Below are 17424 nucleotides of genomic sequence, written 5' to 3'. Positions count from 1 at the left end.
GTTGAGATCCAGACTGTATTAATAACTAGAATACTACTGGACTTTTAGGTAGCATCCCCTTCCCCGCATCAAAAACAAACTGTTGGAGAATAGTTAATAAATTTAAAATCAAATCGCCAATCTCATCAATGATCTGGAAAATTAATGTTGAGACCCAATTTTTAAAACATTAACATAAGGTGCCCAGTCAGTGTGGCTCAGTGGCTGAGCATTGAGCCATGAACCAAGAGGTCACTGGTTCAATCCCAGGTCAGGGCACATGCACAGGCTGTGGGCTCAATCCCGGATTGGGGCGGGGGTGGGGGGGTGGGGGGGAGAGGGTATGTGCAGGAGGTAGCCAATGTATGTTTCTCTCTCATCAATTTTTTTTCTCTCTTTATTCCTCTCCCTTTCTCTCTAAAATCAATTAAAAATATTTTAAAAAGATAAATATAAAGTCTTGTCTTTGGTATATAACAATGCCATTGTCACATATGAAGTAGGCAAAATGCTGTCATAAAATGGATGCATTTACTACCATCACTGAAGAACAGTGATTTAGTATTATTGCTAATGAAATGTGGTGATGGTTGGGATTAGGGAGAAGGGAGACCGCATTTACTGAGCACCTTGTAAGTCAGGGGCTGTGTCTGTAAAGTAGAATCACAGTAGGTTATCTAATGAGTTGGAAATTTGTGGGGGGGAAATGGAAATCATGAGGTGACTTTTTACTTTACTAGGGGATTTTTGAAAATTATATTTAGTAAATTACTTTTGAGGTAGTACCAGGAGCCCAACATGGATGCTCTTAGAAGATAACTGAGTTTTCTCTCCTACCCTCAGCAAGGATCCAGATGAGTGGAGCCGATCTCTTCGGCCCTTTTAATCCTGTGATGATGGATTTTGCCCACATGGTTAACTAGCATGCTAATAGTTCCACTCAGCTATTTGCTTCAGACTAATACACTCTTCCTTCATTTCTTTCTTACACAGACTTCTCTGTAATTCCTTTCCTTAATAACCTCATCACAACGAATGATTAAGCCTTTCTGTTGTCTCTTACAGTTGAATCAGAGCAAGTGATTGATGAGGTGCCTAGTTTCAGGGACAGAGAGACATCCTCACAGCCTGAGGCTCTTTCTGCTTCTGACCACACTTGTTCACTGCTTGCATTGACCTGTGTGTCTTTGCATGAATTTACAGCTTCTCCATCTAAGCATTAAATTCCTATTCTCTTCTCTATCGTCCACATTTTTAACTCCTTTGCTCAATATGTACATGATTGGACTAATGAATACTGTCTTGGTACTGCTCATTTACATTGAATTTAAGATTTTGGAAGATTAATATTGTGATAGTGACAGTGTATTGACCTTCATAGTGATTTCTCTTTACTGTTTTCCATAAAAGCCACATACTCCAGGGCTTTTGCTTGTCCTTTGTTCTTCAACCCATAGGTAGCTTCCCCTTTTACCGACCCTTTGAAAAACCATTTTTTCATGCCTGAGCCAGGGAAAGGCCTATGGACCATGTATAAAAAGAAATAATACAGGGTAGGGCAAAAGTAGGCTTACAGTTGTAAGTACAGGAAACACAGTTTATTCTTGTATTATTATTATTATATTATTTTCCATATGAACACATGTCAACCTACTTTTTCCTCACCCTGTATGTTTGTGTGGCTAATGGCTATAAAGAATATGAAGGCAGAGACTCTGATCCATGCTCTTTTAATCCCCAGTGTCTAGTTGATATTCACAAAGTACTGAGATAGAGGTGGGTAGGTGGAATATGATAGAAAGAGAAAGAGAAAGAGAAAGAGAAAGAGAAAGAGAAAGAGAGAAAGAGAAGAGAAAGAGAAAGAGAAAGAGAAAGAGAAAGAGAAAGAGAAAGAGACAGAAAGAGAAAGAGAAAGAGAAAGAAAGAGAAGAGAAAGAGAAAGAGAAAGAGGAAAGAGAAAGAGAAAGAGAAAGAGAAAGAGAAATGATTATGGTCAGTGACTGTTCCTGCTTTATGTTGTCTTCAGCACAGCTCTACATCAGAAGTTCATTTAAGCTGGCCTTTATTATCACCAGTGCTTTAAAAATAGTTGGTGCTGGTAATAATTCCTTCATGAGGACAATAGTATTATCATTTTCATTACATGTATTGATTTTCACCAACACATATTACTAAATGATTCATAGCAGAGGATATGATATCTTCCTGGGAAAGAATTTACTAGCAGGTCAACCTTGGAGGGGAGGAAGGGGATGCCTCAGAAAGAGAAGAAATCTGAGTGTTAGTGACAGCATCTTTCTTAACTAGAACTTTCTTATAAAACTAGCAAACATCTTACATGATGTTTCAGAATTAGGCCCCTCAGTCATCTAAATATTAACATCTGAAATCAACATCAAAATGAGTTTTAAAGGATTTAGTTCAAATTTTTAATTTATCACTCACTATGAGGTCTATCACTGTTTATGGGGTCATTATAAAGTCCTTATACTTTTATTTTATTGAAATATTTAAATTATAGTGTTTACTAACAATTAGCAAATTGATATTTTGAAATCAAGTCATTAATTCACCTAACTGAACATCTATTTTCTTGGGGGCTATTAATCACATAGGACAGTATCTGCCAAATTGGGCAAATGATACATTTAGTTTTGTTGATTCTTCTTTCAAAGACAAATTTTGCATTTCTATAGCCCTTCACTGTGTTCACAGTTCCTAATGAAAAAAAGTAAGCAATAACTAGGTAGAGAAATATCAAATACAAACAGACAAGTTTGCTTGTCAGGAATAACAATAAAACTAACATTTATACAGCATTTTAAACTTTATAGAATGTTTATACCTATATCACTTCTTCTGTATCTCATCTTGACCCTGGGAAGGTAGGCATCTTTACTGCCATTTTCCAGATGTGGAAACTCAGGAAGGTCTGAGAAGGGAGAGGGCCAAGTATGAAAACCACAGCTATGCTATTACTAACTTGCTTCCTTGGACAAGTCACTTAATTTTTCTGGGCCTCAGTGTCCTCATCTTTAGCTTTTCAAAAATAGTATCTGTATCATGGGATTAATCTGACGTGTAAATGAGTTAAATGTTTATAAAAGAAACCTGAACAAAACAGAGCAATATTCAGAAATTGATTATTACCATTTCAAAGACAAATGCTGGAATATTTTTTAAAATACAGTAAGAAAGCACTGATATCTGAAACACAAAAATGGGAAAGGTCTAAGAAACAAGGAATATTGTGAAACACACAGCCGAAAAAAAATTTTTTTTTGTGGTGGGGGGGTGGGGGGGGGGGGTGTCTAATTAAGCCACATTCAGAAAACCCATAGATAGTAAGCCATTTCATTAGAGGTAGCCAAAAGAATTAAAAGGAGAGAAATGTCAATACAGTGGAGGGTAGATCCAAAAGAAAGACACATGGGAAAGCAAAGAGGGAATTCAAAAGAACAAAATAGTCTCATTTGATACACAGACAGAAATGTGAATAAAATGCAACTGTTCACAAAGGTCTCACCAAATTACAGATTATAAAATAATTCTTGTTTGTAAATAATGAGTTGAAATTTTCAAATAATTCAAAAGGCAATCTGAATACTTTAATTAAGAAAGCATGTAAACAAAATTTTAAACAAAATCTCCAGGATAAATATATGAAATAAAAAGTGTTTAAAGGAGCAACAATGTGTAACATCGATTTCTCAAGGATGCTGGATAAATGAGGTGCTACTCTCAGGCAGTAGTATGCAAGGTGCCACAGCAAGCGTGTAATACAAGTTCTGTTAAACACGATACATGACAGTTAACAAAAACTTGCCATTACAATACATGAGAAAATGAGAATTTATCTTTTTGGGAGAAGAATCCATTTCTGATGAAACCAAAATAAGGGAATGAATGGCCTTTACAGAAAGTAACCCAGGTGCAAATAAATAACCCAAAACAGGTTAATTTTATCTTGAAATATGGAGGAAGAACTAATCACTAAAAACTTCATGGAGTTTTATGGTAATGGAAATGTTTGCTCGAGTACTGACAACAACAGATACCAACATTCACAAAAGGCTATTATAATTTATGTTCGAGTTACATTTTATTGCATTTAATTTCATAGCTGTTTTATTGGCATACAACTAAGCCTCCAAACTTTTCAGCCTGGTCTCGTAATTTTTCCTTAACATCATCATTTCTTATCACTCTCCTACACATATGCTAGGCTTAGGGTAAAACAAAACAAATTTTCTTGTTTTTGAACTTGTTCTTACTCTCCCACATCGGCTCTTATCCTTACCTGCCCAGGCCAGCTTTTATCAAGTTCATAAAGCCTTTTCTGAAATACCCCCACCCCAGCACAGGTAGAGGCTTCCCCTAAGTCCCATTTTATTGTTACCATTTTTGTCATACTTATTCAAATCTACTTATCTCTCAGGCTTCTAACGCAAGCCGCCATATAGTAAAAGGGCGCTAAAATCAAACAGGCAGGAGTATCCTAGCTCCACAAATGTATAAATGGTCAAGATACTAACTCCAAAGAGCCTGAGATCCCTGCTCTGAAGAATGGGGACAGGAGAACCAAAATGGAGGGGCAGGTGAACATGGTAATCACTGTCTCCCACAATCACATCAAAATTAAAGCTAAAATACATAACAACCATCATTCAGAACCACCTGAAAGCTAGCTGAATGGAAATCCTACAACTAGAGAAGAAGAAAGCACATTGAGACGTAGGAGGAGCAGAGGCGCAGAATGGGCTGGTCTGAGACCCATGTGCAGCGTTTTTTTTAATCGGGAGGAATGTCTCGAATGTAGAGACCACCCGTGAGGAGTAAGGGATCCCAGCTCCACACCAGACTCCCCAGCTCAGGGTTCCAGAGCTGGGAAGAGAAGTCCCCATAACTTCAGGCTGTAAAAACCAGGGGGATTATGGCTGAGTGACACTGAGTCTGTTGGAGACCCAGACAGTTACTAAAGGGTGTCCCAAAATTCACGCACGAAGTAATTTTGATAGAAAACACAAGTTTATAATTAAAAATTGTAAATTGTTTATTGATTCATAAAATATACAGTATAGGGTTATGTATGGAATAGCATATCGGGTAAATGGCCTCCATGGCTTTGCTGGCATATACGCCCTCTTTTGTTGAAATTTTCCATGACCGAAATGCGGCTGCTCAGGCAATAACAGTTAATGGTGCTCACTATCACGACATGGTAATCCAGTTTTTTGTGCCGTGGAGGCCATTTACCCAATATGCTATTCCATACATAACCCTATACTGTATATTTTATGAATCAATAAACAATTTACAATTTTTAATTATAAACTTGTGTTTTCTATCAAAATTACTTCGTGCGTGAATTTTGGGACACCCTTTATTAAACGGCTGTTGCATGAAGGTACACAGACTTCCTCCCTCTGAGCTTCAGCACTGGGGTAATGGCTCAGGGAGACCCAGAGACAAAAGGCGAAGAATTGGATTGTCTGGCATCACAACAAGGGTCTTAGTTTGAATTTCAAAGATTTTCAAAATGGACCAGTCAGAAATTAAGCATACACTAACTGAAGTAAAGGATAATTTACAAGGATTCAAAATATCAAGGATTTGGAATATGAGGAAGCAAAAAACACCCAATCAGAAGAGCAAAAAAAAAAAAAAGAAGAAGAATCCAAAAATATGAAGATAGTGTAAGGAGCCTCTGGGACAACTTCAAGCATACCAACATTCGCATTATGGGGGTGCCAGAAGGAAAAGAAAGCAAGCAAGATATTGAAAACCTATTGGAAGAAATAATGACAGAAAACTTCCCCTACCTGGTGAAAGAAATAGACTTACAAGTCTAGGAAGCACAGAGAGTCCCAAAAAGAAGAACCCAAAGAAGCCCACACTGAAAAGCATCATAATTAAAATGCCAAAGGTTAGAGACAAAGGAGAATCTTAGAAGCAGCAAGAGAAACACAGTTAGTACAAAGAAGAAGAAAATATGAACAATAAAATGGCAATAAATGCATATCAACAATTGAATCTAAAAATCAAAATAAACTAATGAGGAATCTAATGACCAAAATAAACTGATGAATAAAATAGAACCAGAGGCATAGAAACATGGAACAGACTGAGGAATCTCAGAAGGAAGTGGGGATGAGGGGTAGGAAGAGATTAAACAAAGAACTTATATGTACACAAGGCATTACCTATGGACACAGACAATAGGATAGTGAAGGCTTGCGACGGGGTGGGAATTGGGTAGAGGGGGCAATGTGGGGGAAAAGGGAGTCATCTGTAATATTCTCAACAATAGTAAAAATAAATAAAAAAATTTTTTAAAAAAGAATCTGCACAATCACAACTGACTTTACATGCTTGTGCTTATGTAAAACGATGAATCAATCAATCAACAAATGCATGCATTCGGCCTCATGTCTCTGATTCTACTCAAAAGAAGGAAGAGTGTAATATAAAGGTCATTCAAAATTGCCTCGACTTCCCAGATTCTCCCTCATTTTTGCACTGATCCCACTCAACGTGAAGGTCAAGATATAAGATCCTCTAAACTGACTGAATTAATTATAACTATTAGTTTAAGTGAATAGTGGATGGTTCCAACAATATCCTAGGCAGTAAGAAAGAATTGTATTCCTATATTTGTAAGAGTACATACATAAAGATATTAAAAGGAAAAGTAATATTATTTTTGCGTGTCCTAACAGGCAGCCACAGTCAGAAATCAGAACCTGTGAACAGCCATAACACTTGCACCATCATGCAAGGATAGGGTCAGAGAAAGTTCTAGCAGGTAAAAAAAAAAATAAATCTCTAAAGTTATTATTCACTGATGGTTTTATAATGTTTCTTTTAAAAACAAAAAGGAAAAAATTAAGTATTTCTTACTCGATTGATAATGACAGCATTCACATTCACAGTCAACTATGCTGAAAGAATATGTCTTGTCCTAATAGGGGACACACTTTAAATTGGTGTTTAAAATTGAAAGATTACACGTAGAAAGCAATTATAAAAATGATAGGCTGAGGGGGACCTTGAGGAACTGAGAACATATTTATCACTAGCAACCATCACAAAACCTGGTACCTTCAAGCAATAAGTTTTTGTTTATTAAACAGATATTCCAATTCAGACTGCAATATTCACACAAAAAAGCAACCTCACAATTACCTGCACTTTAATGTAATTTCAAAACCATTTTGTAAATAAACTGAAACAAGGAAGTGTCACTTATGAATAGCAACCAATCCTATAATGATTTTGGAAGTAGCTGAATTATCCACACTGTGCACTGGAAATAAGACAACATTTAATAAGAACATATATAAACTAGGTAAGAAGCAAGATAAAGAATCAGTTATGATCATCACTTGTAATAGATTGCAGGGGACCACCTTAACAATTTCATTACAGCACCACTATGGCAAATATTATAACCCTAACTAAGTAATTAGTAAGGGATTTCCTATATAAAAATAATACTTCCTCTTTTTAAAAGTGGTCACCTGTCGAGCTGGTAAATTAGCAGTAGTTGGGATAAATAATATACTTGGTACAGGCTGCTTGTTATCCAAATACAGCGATCCAAAAACAAACTCAACTGTTTAATTATAAAAGGCTAATGCAGGTTCCTATGAGGTTTCAGATAATTGTTTATTTTACCATAGAAGCATGAATGACTATGAAAGGATCTAAAGCTATTTAATGAGAAAGTTTTACTATGTATTGTTAAGCTAGTGGAAATCTACTAAAACATTGAAAACCATGTAGGCTACTGGAATTGATTTTAAACACTCTAGATCCGTGGTCGGCAAACTGCGACTCGCGAGCCACATGGGGCTCTTTGGCCCCTTGAGTGTGGCTCTTCCTAAGCCTTAGGAGTACCCTAATTAAGTTAATAACAATGTACCTACCTATTTAGTTTAAGTTTAAAAAATTTGGCTCTCAAAAGAAATTTCAATCGTTGTACTGTTGATATTTGGCTCTGTTGACTAGTGAGTTTGCCGACCACTGCTCTAGATGTTAGTTAAAATCCTGTTTCTAACAGTAGTCAATTCCAAAAGCCTTATGTGAGCATTAATTACATAGCATATAGGCAGACTCATCATTTACTCTGGATTCAAATTTCCCTGAACATTGCCTACGAAATTTTTATGTTCCATGTTAGCTTGTTAAACAACTCAATAAAACCACAGCAATTAAAATAATTATTTTCCACACACTGAGATGTCTAATAACATGTGTCGCTTGAAACACTGTATTTTGCCACCTGCTGGTTCATCTTTTCACAGATTTAACCAAATGCTTGGGTGGCAGGGTTTTCATGATTCATGAATCAAGATTATTTGCAAGTGGCAACACTGAAGAAATAAAGTTAGAATTAGTCTTTTCAGGTTTAATCACAATGATATTGCTTTCCTTTTTCCCATTACTTGATAAATCCATTACACATATTTTAAATGTACAATGAACTCTCATTAATTTTAGATTAACTTAGTAACAGACCAGAGTATAATTTTTGAAGAAGTTTAGTCAGTGCTATCATTATAGAATTAATGTCCAATCTCTCTGAATAGCCTTCCTGCATGGAAATGCTTCTCACCAACTACTGCCTATACATTGTTAACATGCATGCACACGCCACTGTACATCCTATTCCACTGCCATTTCTCATTTACTAGTTTTAAATATTCATGCTGCACTACCTACAAAACAGAAACAAATCAAAGCATATCTCTTGAAAGCTATATATATTACAAAATCAAAAAATGTTAGAGCTGGAAGGGATACAAATTTTTGTCCAACTTCCTCATTCTAACATAAAAAGAAGAAAGCTGAGACCCAGAGATTGACTTAGATACTGTCACAAAGCTATATAGCATCAGAACTTGATCAACTCTTTCCCATGACACAAACAGAGTAACCTAAGATTGTCATCTTTACCACAGGCACTTTCTGACAGCAGAAGCTGAGTTCCTAGAAAAACTATTTTAAAAAACCCATTTGTAATAAATCACCATTCATAAAAAATCAATCAGTAGAGTACATACAATGAGAAAAAATCTCTTGGTAATAGACTGCTCTTGGCACTCCACTAGTGTTTGAAAGGTGAACTCAGAACTCAGAAATAGGAATAAGCCCTGGCCGGTTTGGCTCAGTGGCTAGAGCGTCGGCCTTCGAACTGAAAGGTCCTAGGTTCGATTCCTGTCAAGGGCACATGCCCGGGTTGTGGGCTTGATCCCCAGTAGGGGGCGTGCAGGAGGCAGCCGATCCATGATTCTCTCGCATCATGGATGTTTCTCTCTCTCTCTCTCCCCCTCTTCCTTCCTCTCTGAAATCAATAAAAATGTATTTTTTTAAAAAAAGAAAAGAAATAGGAATAAACCTTTTATGTTTTCTCTTGACACCTAATTCAGGATTCACCTTCCTGCTGGTAGGCCTTCATATTTGCTGACTGAGGAAGATGGGATTGATTGTTCACAACCACACCTTAAACCTTGTTCCTGGAACCTACCTCCTTGGCCATGTCTGTGTATTTCTGCTTTTCCTTTGGATCAAGAACAGCCCACCAATCAGCCAGTATCTTGGTAGCACCTCGGTTATCAAGCCTGGGGTGTTTCTGACGGACAAGGGAGCGATGGCGTTTGCAAAATAAGAGAAATGCATTCATTGGTCTCCGGGCTCGCTGCTCTGGTGATTCATCATCTTCAGTCTCAGCAACATCTTGCTCTAGGCCATCAGCCCCAAGAAGTTGAACCTATTACCAAACAAACAAAAGCCAAATGTTTAACACATCCTGGATAATTCTGCTTTAACATTTAATCTTGGTTTTCAAATTGTATTTTTTAGCACCATTTAAAAAACTTATAAATTGAGAAAAAAATTATTAACCAGTAGTGATTGGCAAACAACATATAATGTATTCTTCTGCTTAGTTTCTACAGTAACCTGAGCATGTCTATTACAGGATATATTATATTGTGTTGTATTTGCTTACACAGCACCTAGCTCAATGTCTGGTATAACATTAGTACTTAACTGTTGAATGAATAAACCCATTCTGTGGTATATGGGTCTCAAGAGTAACAAAAATATTCACATAAAGTATACAAATATTAAGAGTTGTCTTTCTCCTCTTTATAAAGTGCTTTCCTATGGCCAAAAACATGAAAATGTTACCATGAAAATAGACCATAAAAACCTAAATACAATACTCAATGTTTATGTGCACATCATAAGTAGAGCCTCCTACTGTGAAAATCAAAATAGACATGTAATATTATTTGAAGGAATAACTACGTTGTACATTTTCAAGCTTATAAATATTTTCCACTCTAGTGAAATACTATGGTGATAGGAATAAACTCATCCAGACCTAAGCCTTCAAAATCAGTTCTGAATCCCCCCCTTTTCTAAGCATTTCATTTCATTCAAGGTCTTTAAGGACTCTGCAAAGCTCTGATCCTGTCCACTGCATCTGTGTAATTCTCATTGCTACTTTACTAGTACGACTCCAGTCAATGGTCTAGTCTTCCTGCTTTTAACCTCTTATAAAGACTTCCTGCACCTGGCTGAAGATTAAATTTCTTAAAGCACATCTCTGATCACTGAATCTCACAATATATTAGCATTGTCAATCATCATCTAATTCTAAATTATGATTTTAGAATATATCTTAGAAATATTGCAACCATGAACAGAAGTCCAGAATGCTTACTAAAAGCATTTCTTTAATTTGTTTCATAGTTAAAATCAAGAAGATTGAAGTTGTTGTCAGTCTGCATTATACAGTAGGGCAGTAGTTCTTAAACTTGGATGAGCTCTGAAATCCTCAAGGGTCTTGTTAAAACAGATTGTTAGGTCCTATTCCCAGAGTTTCTGACTCTGTAGCTCTGGAGTTGGCCTTAATAATTTGTATTTCTAACAAGTTCCCACCTGATGCTGATGCTGCCAGTCTGAAAATCACACTTTGAGAACCACTATGTAAGGTAACTGTGTTCTTTTATATACAGATAAGATACTCTAGGACAAATCACTAGCTTAATCTAATGTAGTATTTTTTAAAAAAGTCTTTTAAGTTTAAAGTAAGTATTGCAAATGCATTTAATTAACCATCAATTATTTTCAAACACAAATAGCACAGAATAAACTTTAAATCACAGCAATCTGATTTGGAAATCCATTATAGATTATTATTGGGTTGAAGGCTACAGATTTTTCTTATTATGTATACAATCATTAACAATTTGAATATTCAAGGAATATTTATTTAGCATTCTGAAACTGAGTAAGAAGCTAAAGAAAAACCAGGCATTGACAAATGTATTATGGGGAGAAAAATGGTGGCTGAATAGGCTGGCCTGTTGTGCACCTCATCCCAGGGCCAAACTGGAAATACAACTATATTGGAGAACATTCAGCTGGAATTACCAACTGAGGTCCAGCTGAGGAGGAGACATATCAAGGAAGGACAGAAAACGCCTGGAGGCTGGTAGAAAGGGCAAGGTCCTGAGGAGCTGACCCAGAAGACAGAGGCCCAGAACACAGGCTGGGCTCTACAGCCTAGAGCACCAGAGCCCATACCAGCAACCCACTTAATGTCCACCATGAAAGGAGACAGACCTGTTGGCCGCAGCAGAGCCTGGAGCCATGAAACAGGGCCCGTAGGAGAGAAAGCCACAGTTTTGTTTTGGTTTTCTTTCTTTGTGCCCTCCACCCCCACAGCACAGGAGTTTTCATTTGTAGCTACTCACCCAAGGCTTTGGAGCAGGGAGGGAGACGCGGACTTGAGGTGCCTAAGTAGAGTCTGGGGTGGGAAGCATTGCAGGGAGACTTGGAAAAACAGCATCCAGGAACATTTGGTAACAGGCCCGCAAAACCAAAACGGCCATTTTTCCTGAGGAGCTAGCTGCTCCCAGAAGTGGCAGGGCAGGAACAGAAAAAAAACCCCGCCCTAGGTGATACAGCTTGCCCCACCCTCAGGAGTCCTGCATGCCAGACCCTGCATTTTGACCTTTTCAGAGGAACCAAAATCAGAGGCCAAGTTTACTGGTTTGAATAGTCTCAAGGAGCCCTCAGTAACTGGACTGAAGGAGGGGCCGTCCACCTGGCTACCCTGGGAACTATACTGATACTTTCCCCACACAGGAGAACTGATAAAAAACTCCAGGTTTCCAGCCTACCCCTTTAGTTTACATACAAGTATCTCTGTCAAGCCAAAGACAGAGTAACATTTTGGGCCGCTCACAGAGGAATAGCTCTTGGACAGGGAAACACACCCACCACATTCCCTAAAAGCTAAACAGCACCTCTCCCGCCTACAGCCCTTTCAGAAACGGACTTTTGAGTGATTGAGATTGACAGCTGGCTAGCAGGCAAAGGCAGGCAGAAGCCAGACTTGGGAACCAGGGGAAGTTTGCTGACCCAGCCCTGGCCCCATGGTGCTAACAAACCTACTTTAGAGGGCAGATTGGCCCCTCATGCTTGCAACCAAGGCCTTTGGACACAGACACAAACAGTACAACAGTAGATAGCTTGGAGCTTCAAGCAGGTTGCTGAAAGCCAAAAGACAATCACTGACAGTGGTTAGCACCTAAGTACCTGACAGGAAGCCCAGAATTAGCAGACAGAAGAGTGGGATCCAAAGCAAGCTCCCATGGGGTACTGAACTCCACTGAAAAGAAGGCCACTTATTTGTTTTATTTTGTTTTAAACTTTTTTTCCTCCCGTTTTTCTTATCTTTTCTTATTTTTCTCTTTCTTTTGTTTTGTCACCTTTTTAAATCTATCTTCTTTATCTATCTGCTTTATTGATTTGCTATTATTCTAGTCTCTGTTGTTTTGTTCATCTATCTAATTTTCCTCTTCCCTTTTCTGAATCAAATTTTTTTCATTGGTCTTTTTTCACTACTCATCCCCCCCCCCCCCCCCCCCGCCCCCGTTTTCTTTTTCTCCTGCTTTCTCATCTTGTTTATTTTAGGTCTATCCACTATCTCCTCTATTTTCCTTTTCCAATTTTCTTTCTTTTCTCCTTCCTTTTAAATTCTTTTCCTTTCCTTACTTCTCTAATTGTTTATATGTATTTTCTTTATTTCAGCATTTGATCTACATATTCGGCCCCTCCTTTTCTAATTTTGTTTGTGCCTTTTTTTGTTTTGTTTTCTCCTCATATTTTTTCTTGCTCTCTTTTCTCTTTCCTAACGCTCTCTTCTCTGGTGGTTGCTTTTGTTGGTGTTGTGTTGGTATTGTGTACATTTCTGTTTTGTTTCTCCTGTTTCATGTTTTGTTGTGTTGTGTTTTGTTCTGTTTGGTCAGCACCTCCACAACAGCTCGCAAGATGTGGTTAGGGGTGAGCCACATCGTCTAGGGCAAAGGAAACTAAGGAGAAAATACATAAATAAGCTTCTGCACAGCAAAAGAAACCATCAACAAAATGAAAAGAGAGCCCACTGCAGGGAGAACATATTTGCCAATGTTATATCTGATAAGGGGTTAATTTCCAAAATACATATGGAACTCATATAACTTAACTAAAGGAAGAGAAACAATCCAATTGAAAAATGGGCGAAGGACCTAAATGGATACTTCTCCAAAGTGGACATACAGATGGCCAAGAGACATATGAAAAAATGCTCAAAGTCACTGATCATCACAAACTTGCAAATTAAAATGACAATGAGGCATCTCCTAACACCTATCAGGATAGCTACCATCAACACAACAAATGACAAGTGCTGGGTAGGATGTGTAGAAAAGGTAACCGTAGTACTTTGCTGTTGGGAATGCAGACTGGTGCAGCCATTATGGAAAATAGTATGGAGTATTCCTCAAAAAATTAAAATGGAACTGCCATTTGACTCAGTGATCCCACTTATAAAAATATATCCTAAGAAACCGGAAACACCAATAAAAAAGAATGTATGCACTCCTATGTTCATAGCAGCACAATTTACATTAGCTAAGATCTGGAAACAGCCCAAGTGTCCATCAGAAGATGAGTGGATAAAAAAGCTGTGGTACAATTACACCTTGGAATACTATGCATCAGTAGAAAGGAAGGATCCAAGGAACAAAATAAACTGATGAATAAAATAGATCCATATTCATAGAAGCATGGAACAGACTACTGAATCTCTGAAGGAATGCAGAGGTGGTTGGGTAAAGATCAAACTAAGAACTTGTATGCATAAATGCATAACCCATGGACACAGACAGTAGTGTGGTGAAGGCCTGACATGGGAAGAAGGTTAGAAGAGGTCAATGGGGGAAAAGGGAAATAAATGTAATACTTTCAACAATAAATTTTTTAATGTACTATGGCCTGGCCCGTGTTGCTCAGTGGTTGAGCATCAACTGACCCATGAACCAAGAGGTCATGGGTTCGATTTCCAGTCAAAGCACATACTCAGGTTGCAGGCTCAATCCCCAGTTCAGGAGGTAGCTGATTGATGTTTCTCTCTCAATGATGATTCTCTCTATACCTCTCTAAGATAAATAAAACATATTTTTTAAATGTATTATATAGGTTGAGGAAGTAATTACATTTCCCTTCAGAAAAAAATAACTTTTGATACAGTTACTAAATCATAAAACTCAGGCTAAGAGTTTTATGAAAAAGAGATGAACAACAAGACCCTGGCTCAAGGAGCTTACTGGTTGGGGAGGGGAAAATAGACATATGTGAATAAATTAAAAGCAGTATGCTGACTACAATAAGGAGCCAGTGCGATAGTGAAAGCACCAGTAGATGGGTAGAAGTACACAAAGTCTCCCTAGGAAAGGTGTTGTCTGGGCTAAATTCTGAAAGGTGAATTAGAATCTGTCAGGTGGTCAATGGGGGAACTAACAGGGATTAAGGCTCAGTGGTTTATTAAAACATGGATATGCAGTTCAATAGCAGATTAGAACAGGGATCTGGGACATGAGATTATAGAAGGTAGGATCAAGTTCATGAAGTGTGTGTTCTGTCACCTAAAAACACATGCATTTAATCATGTAAACAAGTGGTTTCAGAATGTATGGGCCAATAAAAAACCTTGAGAGGGACCAACACAGATAGCCAACTTCTTATTTTGCCAAGTATGGACATAAAAAATATGTTTTTACAAGCCAGTCAATGAAGGAAAAATAGCACATGATCTCACTCATTCATGGATAATAAAGACCATTACAAACTTTTGAACAATAATAGATACAGAGGCAGAGCTGCCTCAAACTGATTGTCAAACTGCAGTGGGAAGGCCAGGGAGGGTTGGGGGACAGGAGGGAGGGGAGTAAGAGATCAACCGAAGGACTTGTATGCATGCATATAAGCATAACTAATGGACATAAGACACTGGGGGGTAAGGGAGGGCAGGGGTTTGTCAAGGGTGGAGGGGAAAAAAAGGACACATGTAATACCCTTTGTAATACTTTTAGCAAAAAAAAAATATGTTTTTAACTACTAAATAATAATGGTAACTAACCAAAAAATGAATCAACAGGTAAAATTCTGAATAAATACATTAAATTAAAATGAAAAACTACCTGAATCTATTTTTCTTTCAACCAAAGCCTAGTATTGTAATACTTTGCAACAAATCAATACTAGTACTAGACCAGGATATGAAAACCCTGCTTAAGACCACAGACCTTGTATTTTAAGATGAATCTTGTCAGGAGTAAAACCTATTTCTCTGAACAAGGAAAGAAGGAGGAAAATATGGGTAAGGAGTGAGAAGTATGCACAGGTGAGTAGAGAGGAAACTGAAGAAGTCATTTGTGGTGGCCTCTATTCTCTCTATGAAAGAGAGAAAAAGGTTGGGAGAAAAACCATAAAGGGTATCCAGAAAAGATGTCTGAGAAACAAAACTAAGAGAACAGATAAAAGTTTATTCCAGCTGTCCAGGAGAGAAAGGGAACAGGGCTGAGTCAGGGCAGTAACCATGAGGATGGGTAAGTGTGAACAGAGACAATATTAATTTATGAGGTAGAGCCAAGAGTGGTATATAATTGGATTTAAAGGTTGCAAAAGGAAGAGTGTTTATAGCTTCAGTGGCAAGACTCCTTCATACACAAAAAGAACACGCTTTCTCAAAGAAATCAGATCTAGTGGGAGCAGAAAGATGAGTAATGAGCAGGCAGAATTTGAAGTGGCTCTCAGCAAAGTTCCAGCTGGGATAATGAACTGAGGTATCAATTATCAAGGTACTACGACTAAGAGTGTGGATGAGATCACCGGATGTGGACTGAAGAGAGGAGGATTCAATGACTTCCTTCTTTCCCTCAGTAACTGTTTACTAGGCATCTAATACGGGCTAGTAGGCACTATTGCAGGTTGATGCACACAGAGCAGTCAGCATACAAATTCCCTGCCCTCATGATGCAGAAGGGCAGCAAGACTAGCCTTCCACTTAGAAAGGATCCCTCTGGCTGCTTTGTTGAAAACAGACTGTAGAAGGGCAAGAGCACGGCGGGGGCGGGGGCGGGAGAGATAACAATCTGCCCTAGAAATGGTGGTGGCTTGGATCAAGTTGGTATTAGTGAAGTTGCCAGGAAGGGGTCAAACTGAAAACATATTTTGAAGGTATAGCTGATAATTTGCTGATGGGGTACAAATGTGAAACTTGTACAAAAGAAAATAGATAAGGTTTCAGGTTGCACTGACTTGAATGTTGGAGTTGCCACTTACTGGGAAAGAGAAGATGCAGGAGAATGGGGTTTGAAAGAGAGAAAGATCATGGCTTCATTTTGAACACATTGAAACTGAGATTCTGATCACATATAAATTCAAGTCCAGAATTTAGAAGAAAGCTCCGGGATAAAGACAGATATTAAAATAAGAGGCCCAGAAGAAATCAACATCTGAGAGTAGAATACTGAAGAGGCATGAACTGAAAGAAACTAGGAAAATAAGTTTGGGAAAGTGGGAATAGAAATAGGAGTGAGTGATCTCAGGGAAATAGACAGCTTCAAGGACCAAGTGATCAACAGGTGCAAATGTGGCAGAAAGATCAAATTAGGTATAAATTGGCAATTTCCTCAAAAATAAGGAGTAAAACCTATTTCTCTGAACCAGGAAAGAAGGAGGAAAAGATGGGTAAGGAGTGAGAAATATGCACAGGTGAGTAGAGAGGAAAATGAAGAAGTCATTTGTGGTGGCCTCTATTCTCTCTATGAAAGAGCGAAAAAGGTCGGGAGAAAAACCATAAAGGGTATCCAGAAAATATGTCTGAGAAACAGAATAATGTTTACAATCCCAGCTGAGATGGTGGAAGAGGGAGCTGACACAAACCAAGAGCAAAAGGATGAATGGATGTCAAAGGCCTGAAGATCGGGGGGGGGGAGACGACGACACACATATAGACTAGTCTTTGTAATATTTTAAGCAATAAAACAAAAATTTAAAAAAATGTGTTTATAAAATTTATAGTGACACAAAATCTGTACTCAT

General features: G+C 38.0%; 1 protein-coding gene across 11 annotated transcripts in view; it reads right to left on the bottom strand.

The window, feature by feature from the left end:
- BBX (BBX high mobility group box domain containing) overlaps window positions 1–17424 on the bottom strand; it is a 291018-nt gene that overhangs the window by 89435 nt on the left and 184159 nt on the right. For all 11 annotated transcript variants that reach the window (XM_070406138.1, XM_070406133.1, XM_070406134.1 and 8 more), the window contains one exon: window positions 9509–9751. In XM_070406138.1, coding sequence (XP_070262239.1) covers window positions 9509–9751 — 243 coding nt within the window. The remainder of the gene's footprint in view (window positions 1–9508; window positions 9752–17424) is intronic.

This window comes from Myotis yumanensis, unplaced genomic scaffold (genome assembly GCF_028538775.1).
Source record: "Myotis yumanensis isolate MYYU_CA2020_CCGP unplaced genomic scaffold, mMyoYum1.0.hap1 SCAF_2, whole genome shotgun sequence".
NCBI classification, from domain to species: Eukaryota; Metazoa; Chordata; class Mammalia; order Chiroptera; family Vespertilionidae; genus Myotis; species Myotis yumanensis.
This window is presented reverse-complemented; position numbering and strand designations above follow the sequence as displayed.